General features: G+C 38.6%; 1 protein-coding gene across 3 annotated transcripts in view; it reads left to right on the top strand.

Annotated features, from left to right (window-relative positions):
* LOC128857916 (uncharacterized) overlaps positions 1-16,305 on the top strand; it is a 55,805-nt gene that overhangs the window by 12,610 nt on the left and 26,890 nt on the right. For 2 of the 3 annotated variants that reach the window (XM_054093760.1, XM_054093759.1), the window contains exon 2: positions 6,093-7,700. In XM_054093760.1, the coding sequence (XP_053949735.1) occupies positions 6,875-7,700 (826 nt within the window). In that variant the 5' untranslated portion in view covers positions 6,093-6,874. Of the gene's footprint in view, positions 1-2,501; positions 2,936-6,092; positions 7,701-16,305 lie in introns of those variants that run through there. The other variant, XM_054093758.1, reaches the window with a different exon arrangement.

The following is a 16,305-nucleotide window of genomic DNA, read 5'->3' as shown; positions in this document are numbered from 1 at the left end:
ATACGTCTCATTTCATACATCTCCTGCGCTATCAAGTCGAGTGGGCATAGACCGGCTATGATGAGCGCCGCATCCTCTGAGACTGTCCTGAAGGCAGAGCAGACTCTAAGAGCACACAAGCGGTACGTGGAGTTACTACTTCGTACGTATGAAGCGTGTTGGAATGCATCGCGCCAAACTGTCGCGCCATATAAAAGGATAGACCTCACTACTCCAGCCAGGACCTGTCTTGCCTGCTGCCTTGGTCCTCCAATGTTCGCCATTATTCTAGCCAGGGCTGCTGTCGCAGTCGCAGCTTTGTTGCTAGCGTATTCCAAGTGGTATCGGAAGCTAATTCGGTGGTCTACCAAGACGCCTAAGTATTTTATGTATGGCTTTGACTCGATAATGCTGTCCCCAACTCTAATCTTGACCTTTTCAACTCTCTTTCGGCTGCTGATGAGTACGGCTTCTGTTTTATGCGTAGCTAGCTTTAAACCATTCGCGCCTAGCCATCTTTGAGCCGCGCCTATAGCTTGTTGCGCGATATTTACAATTTCCGCGAGCGTTTTCGCGGTTACAACGATTGATATATCGTCCGCGAAGCCAACGAATGTTGCTCTCTTGTGTACCTTTAGTCGCAAAATGCCGTCGTACATAATGTTCCACAGGAGGGGCCCTAGAACGGATCCTTGTGGCACACCAGCTGTGACCTGGTAGTCAACAATTCCGCTGTCGCTGCCGTAACGTAACACCCTATCAGACAGGTAGCTGGATATGATACGCTGTAGATAGGTAGGCACTTGCATCGCGCGGAGGGCGTGTAGTATGTCTATCCATCTGGCACTGTTGAACGCATTTTTGACATCTAATGTTATTACTAGGCAATATTCTTTTGCACCACCTAACCATCGCTTGCCTTCAATTGCCTTTTCCGCAATTACTTTTACGGCCTCTATCGCGTCTGTGGTAGATCGCTTCCTCCTAAAGCCAAACTGGTAGCTTGACAGCTGTCCGTCTACATATATTTCCAGCCGGTTTTTAATCACAAGCTCAAACAACTTACCAATGGAGTCCAGCATACACAGTGGACGGTATTCATTTGGAGCGCAAGCACCTGGTTTTTTTGGTACAAGTACCAATTTTTGTAGTTTCCAGATATTTGGAAAGACGCCTTCTTGCAGGTACACATTAAAAATTCTCGCAAACAAGCACGGGTTTTGCAGCATGGCTTTTTTCAACGCAATGTTTGGAATTCCATCTGGCCCAGGCGCTTTTCGAGACGATAATTTGCTACTTAGTTGGAGCACTTCGGCTACATTTACCGCCGGGATGTTGGTGGCTGGTTCGCTATCTATCTTTCTCACAAAGTCAGGCTGCGGAGGGAAGAGTTCTCGTACAATCTGGTCCAAGAGAATTGGGCATGTTGGTTGTACCGTCTGTTTCATCTTGTTCCGCACTATTTTATAGGCTGAGCCCCATGGGTTATTATTGACGTCGTCACATAGCTCTTTGAACATATTGCGCTTGCTATCGCGAATGGCCAGTTTAAGCGCTTTACGCTTATTTTTGTAGTTGAGCCTGAGTTCTACAGTGTTGGTTGCATTCCGTGAGCGCTGACATAGCCTTCTGGCCCGATTGCATTGTGCTCGCAACTCCGCAATCTCGTCGTTCCACCAGTATGCTGGCTTACGTGTTTGGTGTCTTCCTTGTCGGACCATAGCGGTATCGCATGCTTTGGTGATGGCTGACCTTATCTCCGACGCTGCAGTTTCAACCGTGCATATTACCTCGGTGTTGTCGAAGGCTATCTCAAAGAGCTTCTCGTCGAAGCTTTTCGCTTTCCACCCATTTTGCCGTTTGTAGGGTATCGTGCCTACTTGAGCTTTTTCGATGGCAATGACTATTGCCTTATGGTCGCTATGTGTGTAGCAGTCGCTGAGGTACCATCTTGTAGCTCTACTTAGTCCCCTGCTTATGAAAGAAAGGTCTATGATGGAACCAGTACCATTTTTGCTAAATGTGTTCTCCGTACCACTGTTGAGTAGAACAAAATCAAGCGCTGCTAGTGCATTTAAAAGCTCCCTGCCTTTCGGGTTTGTTCTCTTACATCCCCACTCTGCTGCCCACGCATTGAAGTCACCTGCTATGAGTGCCGCGCTTCTTTGCTTAGCGTCATTAACCAGTTCGTCCATGATACTGGCAAAGGTACACAAATCTGTACTGGGTGGTATGTAACAGCTGTATATGTGTATATTATCTATTTTGGCACGCACATAGCCGGTTGTTGCAACTGGTTTCCCCAGATGGGTTGGGTTACTCCCGCAGCTCCATATGGCACACTTGCCATTTACGTTGCTGGCCCATGACGCCTCGTGCCTGTTTCTATATTGCTCGCTAAGTATAGCAACATCGATGCCCAGTTCGTATACTGTTTGGGTAAGCAGGCTTTGCGCTGCTTCGCAGTGGTTGAGGTTAAGTTGCAAGACCTTCATACTTTCTTCTGTTGGGCTGCTCTCTGGAATGCGGGGCATGTTCGCCCTCCCGACACATGGTTAGTGTCACTTTCGCCGTGCTGTAGACATAGCGCACACCTCATATACACGATTATGTCCACTTGTATTTGTGTTGCGCAGAAAGTAGCGCTTAACGAAATTATTTAAAAAGTAAAACTAATCAAAAAATAATATTAAAAAAAAAAACCAACGAGCGACCATAATAAGAAAACGCAAGAAAACGTGTCAACGCCGAAAGTGAACAACAACAACAACTACAAAATAATTTACTACACTTCACAGTGATAGAATTGATTTTTGTTGTATATAAACATACATACATTTGTGTACATACATATGCGACTTTTAGTGCAGTTTTTGTTTTGCGAAATACACTACGGTTGTTAATTTTCACTGGAATTTGCAACGGAGCAGCTAAAGTGACAAGTAAATAGAGACAGGTAAATATTGGGAAAATTAGTAAAGTCTACATGTAGGGCTGTTTTCTTAACCTACTGTTAGAGTCTTGACACGATAAAGGCGATTGCATACCCTTAAAAATTTTTACAAATCGTTAAATATTTATTTAATAGTTTTAAATACTCGACAGTGCCGCAGTGCAGAAAAAAAGTCGTTAAAATCTGTTGCTCTAGCATTGGTTTAACAGACAATTTTTTTTTAAATATTTCATTAATTGGCAAACAAAATTATAAAAGCAGCAACAACTTCAATGCTTCAGAAGATATGAATATTGTGACCTTAGTTACTACTCAATACACCAAAATACCGGCAACGAAATATGTAAAATAGTCAATCAGCTGTTTTTTGTTTACAAACAACATAGATGGCGCTGTTGTGACGAATCATTAACATGAAAGGGTTGTAGAAAGTGGAAGCTGAAGTGTGCTTAGGGAGTTAGGGGCAGTGATGGTAAATGTAGGGAAAATTCCCTACATGTAGGGATTTTTGTCGAAAAAGGACAGATTTTTTTTAATTCTGTAAATGTTGGGAATTTTCAAGAACGACAGAAAAAATTTTAAAATAGGAGGAAAAATTAAAAAAGTTCATTTCATTACAGTAAAATTTCATGCCAGTATTTTTGTTTTTCTTACGGCAGCATACTTTTAAAGCATTAATACGGTAACATTGCCATTTTCTCTTCGTTAACGCTAACGCGATTTTTTCTTCGCGCGAAAATTGTTAGTTGTCCCGCGTTTTCTGGTGCTTTTCAGTTTTGAAGTAAGTTTGCAATTATTTTAATCTTAGCTTTTTTTATATTTAAAATGCATATGTTTTACAAAAATGAGCTCCTCCTCTTCAACTGACTCTTCGGAGGAACACCAGGAAAAAAATTCAAGTATCGGAAACAAAAGTTCAATAACAAGTGGCTTGACGACGACAATTTTAGTGGCTGGTTGAAAGCTGTGGCTAACGATCCATTCAAATGCAAATGCGCTGCGTACCACAAAATTTTGAACTGCGTCACGTCTGATTTGCAGAAGCACGCCGAAACAAACATGCACCAAAAAAATATGAAGGCAATAAAAAAAACACCTAAAATGAACAGTTTTTTTAAGAAAAAGCCGAGAAAACCAAATGGTTCCAGAAATTTGGAAATAAGACTCGCTGAGCATAATGTCGCGCTGCAAGTGGTGGACCATTTAATTCCACTCTTAAAAGTAATCGTGCCGGATTCTGAAAAAATTGAAACTCATTCTTATTTTAAACAGAACTGAATGTAATGAAAAAGTCTAGTTTTTAGTCTTTTTGCTGAATTTTTCTTTATATATGTGTTTATAATATGTATAATAAATATGTGTATTTATATATATTTGAAATACAATTTATTTTAATTATAAAGTGTCAAAACAACAATTTTGACGTTGCAAGTGCCTCAACAACAAAACAATCATTACAGCGTAAACACAGGAGAAAAAAATGTAGGGAATTTTGTAGGGAAACGTTTTTGAGGCGTCGGGAAAAGTTGGGAATTTTTTTGAGCTGTGTAGGGATTTTTCAAAAAAGCATTTACCATCACTGGTTAGGGGTAGTCAGAAGCCCGAAAAAATTATGACTTTCAATAATTTTTTTTTGCGATTAATTGTTTTATTTGAAAAAATAAAAACATAGCGTTAATACATACGCTGCACAACAGCATTTTTAATGACAATTTCAAATCTGTAACTGAAATTCCTGTATCAGCTCTATATGACTCTATATGACACATTTGACTTTTTGTAATAAAACACTATAGATTTAAAGATTATTTTATTCTATTGCCTTCTTAAGTTTAAAAAAATTTAATTTTATATGATTTCCTTGCTGAAGTTGAAGGCATGGAACTGTTGTTAATGCTCCAACAATAGTCGGCCATCATGTGTGTGTTCCAGTAACCTTGATAGCGTTCCTCCATCGTACGAAGGTCCTGAGATCCCCAAGATTGGCTGGAAAATAGTCCAGATGGTTGTGAAGAAAGTGTAACTTAATGCTCATATTACATCCAACCCTTTGGAAGTGACTCATTAGTTGTTCGACGTGCTGAGAATAGTCAGAACTTTACTTATTTCCTAAGAAATTTTGAACAAGCCAATCAAACTCATTCCATGCCATTTTCTCAATCACTGTCATAGTGTCTATGAAATTTGACCTTATCTGTGGCCCGCCAAAAATACCCGCTTTTATCTTTTGTGCACTCAATTTTGGAAACTTTTTAGACAGAAAAAGAAAACAATTTCCATTTTTGTCAAGAGCTTTAACAAATTGTTTTATAAGCCCCAGTTTTATATGTAACGGAGGTAAAATTATACGATCCCTTGGTACTAAAGGTGGGTTTATCACGTTCTGTTGTCCTGGTACTAACGCTTCCCGAGCAGGCCAATCTTTTTTAATCCAATGTTGATTTTTAGCTCTACTATCCCATAAGCAAAGAAAACAGGGAAACTTTGTGTAACCACCTTGTTGGCCTAAAAGAAAGTTTACCATTTTTAAATCGACACAAATGACCCAATTGTGTTCCGCATATTTAATTTTGTCTAAAACCAGAGCAATATTTGTATATTCTTCTTTTACTTTAGTAGAATGTGCAATAGGCAATGAGCCCAATTTGTTCCCATTGTGTAAGAAAACACATTTTAAACTCCGTTTTGATGAATCTATAAATAAACGCCACTCACTAGAAACGTAATTTTGTAATCCCATTGCAGCCATTAAACCAGGTACGTTTTCACAAAATACAAAGTCATCTTCTTCAGCAAAATATTCAAGGAAAGTTTTTTCTCTTCTGCGATAGTAAGAAATTTTAGTTTCTTTTGTGACTAAGTTTCTTTCTTTTAATCTAGACGCCAAAATTTCTGAACCAGTCTTTGACAGTCCCAGATCTCTAATGAGGTCGTTTAAATCATCTTGGTTAAATGGTTTTGGTGTTCCCAGGTCACAATCAAAGTCACTATCGCTATTGTCTGTTTTTGCCTCAAAATGTAAAGGTTCTTCGTGTGAAGCACCAGGTCTCTATCGTTCACTTTAAGCGCTGGTTGAGAAAAGGGTCATTACACATAATTATATATACATATATATATATATATTTAAAAACTTTATTTTTTCTATGTTTTGTATTTTCAGTTTATTCAAGTGTGGGAGGACATTTTTTGAGTAAAGCCATTGCAAATAAATCAAGAAAAAAAAATTCGAAAAACACCACCCATTCAACAAATAAACGCAGACTATGTACAAATTGGAACTTCTGCCAAAACAACAACGACCACAAAAATACAAATCAAAATTAATAAAGCGACCCAAACAACAACAACACCTAAAACAAGAACCACCGCCTGACACCGCAGCAACACTCAGTCAGCCACAATTGCAAAGTGCAGAACGTGCAAAAAAAGCAAAAACATTGTCAGCAACAACAACAAAACACGCTTGCAAACTTGATAAAGTAGTTAAGACAAGCAACAACAAACGACACCACTTGTACGCAGTTTGTCTAAATAAACGTCGTACAAGCGCTTTCGCCTATCAGCAACAATTGCCAGCAATTCGCAATTCATTGCGTTTGATCAAACACTTCCTGCAGCGCGGACGTGCGCATCTGCTGATCGCGAACTGTGATCTGCGAAATTTTATCGATTACACATAGCGAACTAGAAAGAAGGGCATAGCGCCCAGCAGAATCAGCTGCAGCAAAGAGAATAGCAGCAGTAGCAAAAACAACGATACACTAACAATTGTTGTGTGCGACGCCAACAGCCTCGTTAATTACGTTCAAGAGGAAGAGAACGATTAATTTTTCTCTGTAAATACAAACAAAACTCAGCAAAGAGCAAAACAAAGCAGAAACGTTTTTACAAACGAAACGATATACAAATCGAAAAAAAGTTGTAACGAAACATCGCCGCGCAATGAATATCGGCAGTCCGATTTTTGTGCCGCGTAACAGCGCGCCAATGGCCTCCACGTCAGCTGCTATTAAGACAGTTGCCGGCACATTGGAGCCGAAATCACCCTATGCCTCGCCACGCGCCATTTCGCCAACCACAGTTGGCCAAAATATGGACACTAACAACAATGTGGAAGGCTATTGGCCTTTATTCAATAATGCAACAGCGTTTTATTCCTGTGATGTGAATAGCAACTATTTGCAATATTGTCAGCAAAAACAACAACAATATTTTCAAAATTTTTTCCAGCGGCAAAGAACTTTACCCAATTTTCACATTCAATGGACACAGCGGAAAGCGATAAACGCCGCAATCGGTCAGCGTCAGCAGCGCAAAGTAACAAAAGCAGCTGCAATGGCAGCAGAAGTGACATCTTCACCAAGCCAGCAGAGCAGGAAGAAGCAAAAAACACAGCAGCAAGCAACGAAACAACAACTACTGTTTGAGCAACAACAACAACAACAGCAGGTGGATGCCACGAAATTTACAACAAAAGATAAGACAACGGACATATCCAACGATTCGTTTTCGCCACTATCGAACTCAGCAACAATGTTGTTGCTGTTGAAATCAACTGCAGAAATTGTCAGCATCGATGTTGCAAACGAAAATGTTTTGAGCGAAAACAATAAAAACAAACACATAAATAATGACAATGTCGTCATTCCGAAAGAGGATGACAATATGACAACACTCACGCCGATAAGCGATGCGATTGCGGCATTGCCAAATCAATCAAATCAAATTTCAAAATTAGTTGCTGAACCGGAAGAGCCGACAAAGAAAGGTAAGTGTTGGACTCTGTTGAACTTCTGCGTAAAAAAATTACTGTGGTTCATGTCGCATTTTGATTACCTCATAAAGTCTCATTGCGTCTATTAAAAAATATGTAGGTATAAACACAGTGGGTGCCACTGAAAAGCGTACACCTTTTTTATTTTGTGAAAAACGATAGCTTATAATTTAACTAAAATAGTACAAGGTACTCTCTCTTAAACGGACACTTTAGGGACCAAAAAATGTGTCTGCTTATAAGAAAAGTATAAAAAAAGCTAGTCCGTTCAGAAGCAAAAATATTTCAAATATTCTTAAGTGGCAACATAAAGTTCGAGAAGGTCGAAAAAAGTTAATTTTCCAGAAAACTTTTAAATTTATTGATCTAAAAATTTGTACACACATTATGTTACCTTTTAACTGTATTTTAAAACTTAGTATTAGTAAAAATATTTATTTGGAAAGGTGCTACAGCTGATCTCCGGGAGCTGCTCTCAAAACAGACGTTTTGAGGTGGCCACTATATCTCTGAACTGCATCTTCTGAAATTAAAAACCCAAATAGATTTCGTCAAGGTAATATAAAACCTAGTAATTAATCGAAGAAATAAGCAAAATAAATTTTTTTGGCCAAGTGGCAGTTTCTCCAAAACAAAAAATCGATTTTTGACCAAAATTTCAGCCCTCAATTGTTTATAAAAAAAAGAAGAAAATCGGTGAGAAAAAATCTTTGATGAACTACTAAAAAATATATTTAAGAAGCTCGTGTTAAAATTTGAAACTAACCGTTTTATGCCTCTTCGGGTAATGTTGTTCAGCGACTTTGAAAACACCATTTTGAGAAAAACGCGCTGCCGCTCCGGCCTTGTAATTAATTTCAAGCACTCTGAAACGCCTTTTCAAATTTGCGTGTAACTTCGAATTTATTCACCGCAAAGATATTTTATTTTCTGTGTGTATTCTTAAATACGTAGAGGAAAATAAATACGTAAGAAAATAAAATATAAACATCGATTTTTTTTTAATTTTAACTGCATTTAACCCCTTAAGAATTTGTGGTATGTACTGAAGAGGAGAAAGCACACCTGTTAGGACAGAGTACACTGCATATGTACATATATAAGTCATAATCCTTGTCTTACAAAATTTCAAAAATTTTAATAAATTTTAAATTTTAATAAAAGTTGTAACATATACAATTTTGTAATGTATTAAAGTTTTAGTTAAATATGGCGCATATATGAAGTGATCGCCATTAAAAGCTTTAGAATTAGTGTTTTCTCCATAGCACATATCCACCTAGTTTTTGTTCCTCTGGATAGAATCTTAAATGCTCTCGGCAAAAAACCTCTTAACCTCAAAACTTGTTAAGCAGGTTTCCCATCACTTTATACCATTTTATAAAACTAGGCGTATAAATGTGAGAGATTGGCTCGTCCCGTCAACAAACAATGTCTGTATACCTATTTACCGTTATATACAGTTGTTTTCAAAATTTAGTATACACAGAAGTTAAGTGATTGGAAATAAACATTAATATACTATGTATTGAACCGATATTTTTTATTTTTTTTTATTAACAAATAAAACCGTTAAAACTTATAGAAATAATTCAATGCTTCAAGGACTGGAAAATAAAATCATGATCATAGATACTTGTAAGACAAAATCTGTTCAAGTTACCTTTACACTTTTTACCTTATCCTATGAGCTCTGGATGCATTCCAAATAACATCAGGGAGTCTCTTACATAGTCGCCAATCTCCTAATGCGATGGCTAAATGGTATCGTACTGTCTTATGTTGGGTTCGAGTCCACAGAGATATACCAGGGAACTGTAAGGCTGCTCAACTTGTAAGAGAAGCTACCTGTATGCCAAACATAAATAAATTTAACGCAATTGTAAGCTTCTTGCTATGGATGCACTATTCAATTCTGAAAATCAGAGATGGATTAGTGCCAGTACCTGTGGACATTACATGCATGATTTCTGTCGTAGCTGTGGGAATGTGGAGGAGTTGGAAACAATTCAACACCTTTTTTGCACATGCCCGGCTCTAGCCAGAAGCAGGAACTCATATTTAAGATCCCATGGCGTTTCCACGACAGTCGGTTCTACGTTACCGAAACGACCCGGATTTATATCCGGCCAAGGACTGTCACTTCAGCAGCATTCACCGTATGTAAGTATGGGGAATGTTTATGCTGCTAGAATAACAATAACAAGAACATCCTACTTCTTAATGGATATAGATTATATATATACTTTAGGTATTAACTACCTTTTAGGCTTTGAACAAAGCTCAGAGTGGTTCAGTCTGGATAGGGAAATGTAGCCCAGCCGCTGCGGCTCACGACGGATCCATTTCGTGGTCTAAGTGGCATCACTGTCCCTATGTGCGATGCGGCTCCCAAACCTACCTTCCTACCTTTACACTCAAGTGAAATACTTGCTCACCTGTTAAGCCCAATAACATAATCATGCCCAAAGCAATCTGACAAATTATTTCGCAGGGCTAAATTGCAATTCCCATGCTTCCCTCGAAAATCAGTTCTCACTGTACTCAGCTATCCTAAAACCTTGGGTGCCTTCCACGCATGTCTCGTGGAACATCTTGGTTGTAAGTATAAATATTGTTAAGTTTTATTAAACAGATCGCAATAAGGATAATATAAAAAAAATTGAAATTAGAAATATGAAAAATGATTAGTGGTTGGTGCCCTACCTCGAGCATCTATTACAGCTTGCACCCGTTGCAGCATGGAGTCAATTAATGTTTGTGTGTAAAATGGTGAAGTTTGTTCCCTTGCCTGACTTATTTCTCATTTCAAGTCCTCCTTGTTCCTCAGTGGCACATTTGGCAATTTCGACTTAATTCCTTCTCACAAAAGCTCTGCCCGATATGAACTCAAATATCCGCTAATGGCGAGTTTTTTTTCTAGTTGTTTTATTGACTCCCGTACCACATACGCAGAAGCTTTCATTTTGCAGCAATTTTCATCGATGGCTTGTGGTTTATGCGTTTACCAGACTCTGCGCTTATGTTTGCTATTATTATTATGAGGGGATTTAGCACTGCGACCTAGAAGATCTATCGATTCATGGAGGCAGGCGATATCTCTGAGCCCAGCTTTAGCTTAAGAACGAATGGAAAATAATAAATGAACATGCAAACATTTTCAATTGATTGTTATTATTATATATTCCCGACTTGAAATATTTGTAGATGAACTAGCATTACCTCAGGTTCCTCAAAGTTCTCTAAATAAAACTCATCGTTGATGGATTTTGTCCATCGCGAAGTGAGCGTCTCAGCTCTATCAACAAATTCCTATAAATATTGAATTATTTTTCAAATAGTTTTAAATTGACAAAAAATCGTTTTCTTACCTTTGCCCAGAACAAACTCTGCTCCAAATCAAGCAAAATAATTATTTCTTACTCTTTCTAAATTTACTTTAGCTGCAAAACAAATGTCATTTGGCATTTGAATATCGCACTTGCAACAGTTTAATGGCTACAGTGGAAATGGAACACTTTTATCATGACACGAACAAGATTCGCAAAATAATCTTTTGTGAAAAGAGGGAGAGAGAGAACGAAACTTTTTTTCACTTCACTCTTACACAGACGGCGAATCGACTCCCTGATCATAATATTTTGTGTGGTAACTGTAATTCGATGAAATATTTTCCCTACGCCTGTTCGGCATTGTGTGGGATTCTAAGTAGTTTTCTGGTTAAAATTTACTTTGATAGGCTAACAACAGCTGAGTCTTCCAACAAGCTGGGCAAATCTACTTTATTTGCTTAGGTTTTTAAACTCCACGAGTTGAATTTGACATAAATCGGGGTTTTTCCAGTCTACTTAACAACTGTGTTTAGAAACGAAAAAAAGTTGGCATAAGTGCATTTTGTTGGAGGTGGATTACTTTGAAGGGGACGAAGTGGATTCGAAAGCATAAATAAACATTTTGAGATACGCGAACAAAGGCACCTTGCAATTGCGGCACATTAATATACTTTATAAGTGTTTATGCATGTGCCTTTGTTGTTATTTGCTTTTTTTGTTTTGCATTTTTGTTTTGTAGGTTTTAATTAGTGTTTGATATTGCTTTTGATTATTTTTGTTTGAACGAACTCAGGTGAAAAGGCGATTGTAGATAACTCGATTTAATAAAACACAAAGGCAAATGGCAGCACAAAAACATTTCTTTCGTAAAAAAGACCATCATACCAACAACAAAGGTGTGATTATTTGATTTTATGCCTTTCAACGCCATTCAATGACTTTCAACTGGTTTTAGCTAAATTGTCAAGTGCTCGGCTTGTTTTTGCAGGTGGCATGTACGGAGGGGAGCAAAATTATTCAAACAACGCAACAGTTTTTAGTACGAGTATTCTGAAAATAAATAGGGCACCGATGTCTGAGAGGGGGACAGTTGAAACCGGTTCTGTCGACCTCTTCTTGGCAAGCTCGTCGGCAATTTCATTTCCCTCTATATTCCTGTGCCCAGGAACCCAGATAAGGGAGATGTTTCCTGCTCGATTGAGATGTTTGAGTTCCTCCTTACAGGAGTTCCCCAGAAGAGAGCTGCAATACGGCGTCGACAGCGCCTTGGTCGCAGCTTGGCTGTCGGAAAAAATATTAATGTCTTCCTCCCGACAGCGATCCCGAAGCAATTTGCATGCGTGCCGGAACGCGAAGACCTCTGCTTGAAAAACGCTGCTCGTTTCTGGCAGTTTAAAGGAGACCGAAATGCTGGCTGATTTAGAGAAAACTCCCGCTCCCACTCCAGATCCCATCTTGGATCTGCCAGTGAAAACAGAGGTACCTATATCCGTGCCGACTCTACCCTCGTTCCAGTCTTGCCTGCTAGGAAAGATAGCCCTAGCACAACCCTCAAATTCCAGTTTGCGGATGGAGAGATCAGTGCGAAGAACAGAGAAGGAAGGGAAGATCTGCTTCAAGACGCTACTATGCCCTATAGGAAATTGTCTCCAGAGGCCAAGCTCCTTTAACCTAATAGTGCTCTGAGCAGCAATGGATTTAACTTGCAGATCCACAGGAAGTAAGTGCAGAATAACGTTGAGCGCAGCAGTGGGAGATGTTCTACAAGAATCAGTGATGCCCACACATGCAGTTGTCTGCCACTCTCTCTAGTTTAGTGGTGTTGTAGTCCTTCTGAATAGCTACCCACCAAACTTGGCAACCATATGATAAAATTGGCAGAACCACTAAGTTGTACATCCAAAGTACGACACGTGGCCTGAGACCCCATTTTTTGCCGAGCATAGATTTACAGGCGTAGAAGGCTATACGGGCCTTCTTAACTCGATTTTCTATGTGCAGCTTCCAGTGGAGCTTGAGGTCAAGTATTACACCAAGATACCTGACTTCCGATGCGAGTGTAAGACACTGGTTGTTTAGTCTTGGAAGCTTCAAAGGCGGAGGCTTATATTTCCTGGTGAATAACATCAACTCCGTTTTGTAAGAGTTGACTCTGAGACCGCAACTGGCAGCCCAACTACTGAGTGTAGCCAGTGCACCTTCCAAAATTTCAGTCATTACTGATGGGGACCATTAGGACCAAGTCATCGGCATATGCTACCACCTTTACCACACCCCTGTTTAAGCGAGTTAAAGCTTCATCCACAGCTACTAGCTAAAGGAGAGGCGAGAGGACGTCGCTCTGTGGTGTACCTCTATGAACGAACCTAGTGATTCTATCCCCTCCTGCCACAGCATTTATTTCCCTACCGCCAAGCAGAGACAGACAAAGTTAAATGGAAATTATGATTGATAAAAAATATTCATTAACTTTCATTAAAAGAAATATTGTTTTTGGTAGAAAATATTAATCCCATGTGGGAAATATCGTCTAGAACTTCATTTGTTACGGAAGTTAGGCTTTTTAAATATGTGAACAACACAAAAATCGGTTATAAAAAGTCTTTCAAATGAGCCTAGTGCCAAGCTGCCCTGGCTAAATTCTTCCAGTCGAAACTCTATAGCTCCTTCAGTTTTCTTCAGATTTGTTTGAAATTTTGACACAATATAACAGAAGCATTATCCTTTTTTAATATGTGAGAAACACAAAATCTGTTTTAAAAAAATCGGTCAAATGAGCCTAGGCCTCACTAGTACCAAGCTGCCCTGGTTAAATTCTTTCTTTCTCAGTCACGTAGAATGGCAGGCAAAAATGGATGAAGTTCTGTCATTCATCTTAAGGCGTCTCTTTCAGTAAATCTTTACTGAATTCCGCAGTTGCTTTAATTTTGAAATTTTATCTGTGCTAATGCAAGTGTAATTCAAAGAAAATGAGGAATATTTTGCAAAGTGCTGTGCATTGAAAATTTTATTGGAAAAATTGTATATTGTACCTCTCGATAAAAACCTAACATTTTGTATAATTGTTGAGCATTTGTGCCATTTTGGTTATTTCAACAAGAAAAAGTGCTGCCAGACACCTGAAAAACAAGCAGTAGAATATAAAAACACCATAGCAGATAATAAATGCATAAAATGATGAAGTGCCTTTTGCTATTTGCGAATATGAATATTCACCGTATATACATATGTTTGTATGTATGTATGTATTATCGTAGATATCACATGCACAATTGTATCTGTTTGCTCATTTCAATTTGATAAAATAATCTAAATTACTCATTTCGAACTAAATGACAAACATTCATTGCATAGGAAAGCTTTGAACACAACACCTCTCACACACACACACACACACACACTTATGTATATTTAGACCGGCACGAGTCGCAACGGGGTGTAAGCGGCTCAAGGTCAATGTATGGCATTGAACTTGCAATTGCTTAAGGTTGCTTTCGAGGTCAAAACCCCACCACCACTCACCAACTACCACTTACTGCCTGCCGATAACGTCGACGTCACCGCCGCTGCCTTCGTCGCCGATGCGCAAGAGCCGAAAAAGCATCCGAGCAACCGTGCAGACGACTAACCAACCACCAATCAAAGAATCAAGGCAGCACGGCATGCAAGATAACAATAATAAAAATAAGAAAAAAGTAAATAAGTAATAATCATGCGAATGCGACTGCGAGTGCAAGCAGCGCAAAAAGCAAGCTCTAGACGGGCATACACAAATGAAAATAGCAAAACCAAATAGAAAAAACTAAAATAAAAATATTTTAAGTAAAAAGATGTAGAAGCGAAAAAGGAGGAATCAACTTGAGTGTGAGAGTTTAGGTTGTTGCCTTTTGGGTGTGAAGCGGGGTTGGGGTTAACCGAAGTATGCCATGCCGCCTTTGTTTAGTGACTGCTGCTGAGTTTAGCGGTAAAAACAAGTTTGTAAAACAAAGAAATTTGTTTATAATGCCTTCTCAATAGAGCAGCTAAATTCAATCAGCTGAGTGAAAGATAAAAAACACACAGTGAAAGACAGCCAAGATAAGTACAAAACACTAACAACATAAACAAGCAAAGAGTTCATTGCACTAGCAAAGCAAAAGCAAAGCTTCTGAGAATAAGAAAGCAAAATTGAAATAAATTGTGGAAAATAGTAAAAAGAAAGTGTAAATAAAAAAGTAAAGACAATACAAAAGCTTGAAGGCAAAAGCTTTCGTGTTAATGATGAGCCGTCTAAAGAGTGTCTACTTCACAGACTGGCCGCCTTGTCGCTTTACTTTAGTCATGCTCCTAATCACACTTGTACGCTTGAACTTTTGTGATTAACTTTTGTAATTTAAATTTGAATTTAGTGGGTCAGCGATTTATTTTGGTTTATTTGGAATAAATTACACATTTTTTACAGCGTCAACTTTTTGCGGCGCGTCAGTAAAATATTGATTGTTTTTTTTTGTTTTCTTTTTTGAAGATATGGAGACGAATTTATTTACATACATTTGCTCGTACAAAGGGCGCATGCATAAGGAGGGGTGCCGGCAGATGGCCCTTGAGGCTAAATTCGCCCCATACAATATAATATTATGTTTTTAGTGCACTGGAAAGTAAAATTTGTTTGAAGTTCGCTATATGATAAAAACAGACTTCTGGCTCGTAGCATCATTTGCCCTAGGACTATCGATAAGAGAAGACTTGTGCTTAATAAATATAATCAGGCCCGACGAGAGGGGGGGCCACGGGGACTTTTTACCCCGGGCTCGGAGTTCTCAGAAGGGCCCGGACTCGAGAGTAATTCGAATTATATGAATTAGACATAATTGGAAAGGGCCCGTATTTGCAATTTTCCCCCAGGGACCGGATATGCTCTCTACGGCTCTGAATATAATAATTAAAAAAAAAAAAATTATTACGAAAAACAATCGCAGCTTACAGATACCTATTTGCTAGATTGTTTGAATGACCAGTCTGCTGACTCTGTTAAAAATTCGGCCAGATTCACATTATTTAACTAAAGCGCCAAAAAAAAGTCGTAAATTTTGGTTCTATAACCGAAATAGTTTTCATAGCAGTATTTTCGCAGAAAAAAAAGCGTATGTCGTTTATTTTTTTATTTTTTTCAATTTCGAATGTCAGTATGCGATTAAAACAAAAATGCAACCTTGGTGTTCATCCTCTTTTTGGCTACACTCACTCTCTCTTTGGTGCATTAGGCAGCTTTATTGTAGCAGCAAAAA

Source organism: Anastrepha ludens, chromosome 3, assembly GCF_028408465.1.
Source record: "Anastrepha ludens isolate Willacy chromosome 3, idAnaLude1.1, whole genome shotgun sequence".
Lineage (NCBI taxonomy): Eukaryota > Metazoa > Arthropoda > Insecta > Diptera > Tephritidae > Anastrepha > Anastrepha ludens.
This window is presented reverse-complemented; position numbering and strand designations above follow the sequence as displayed.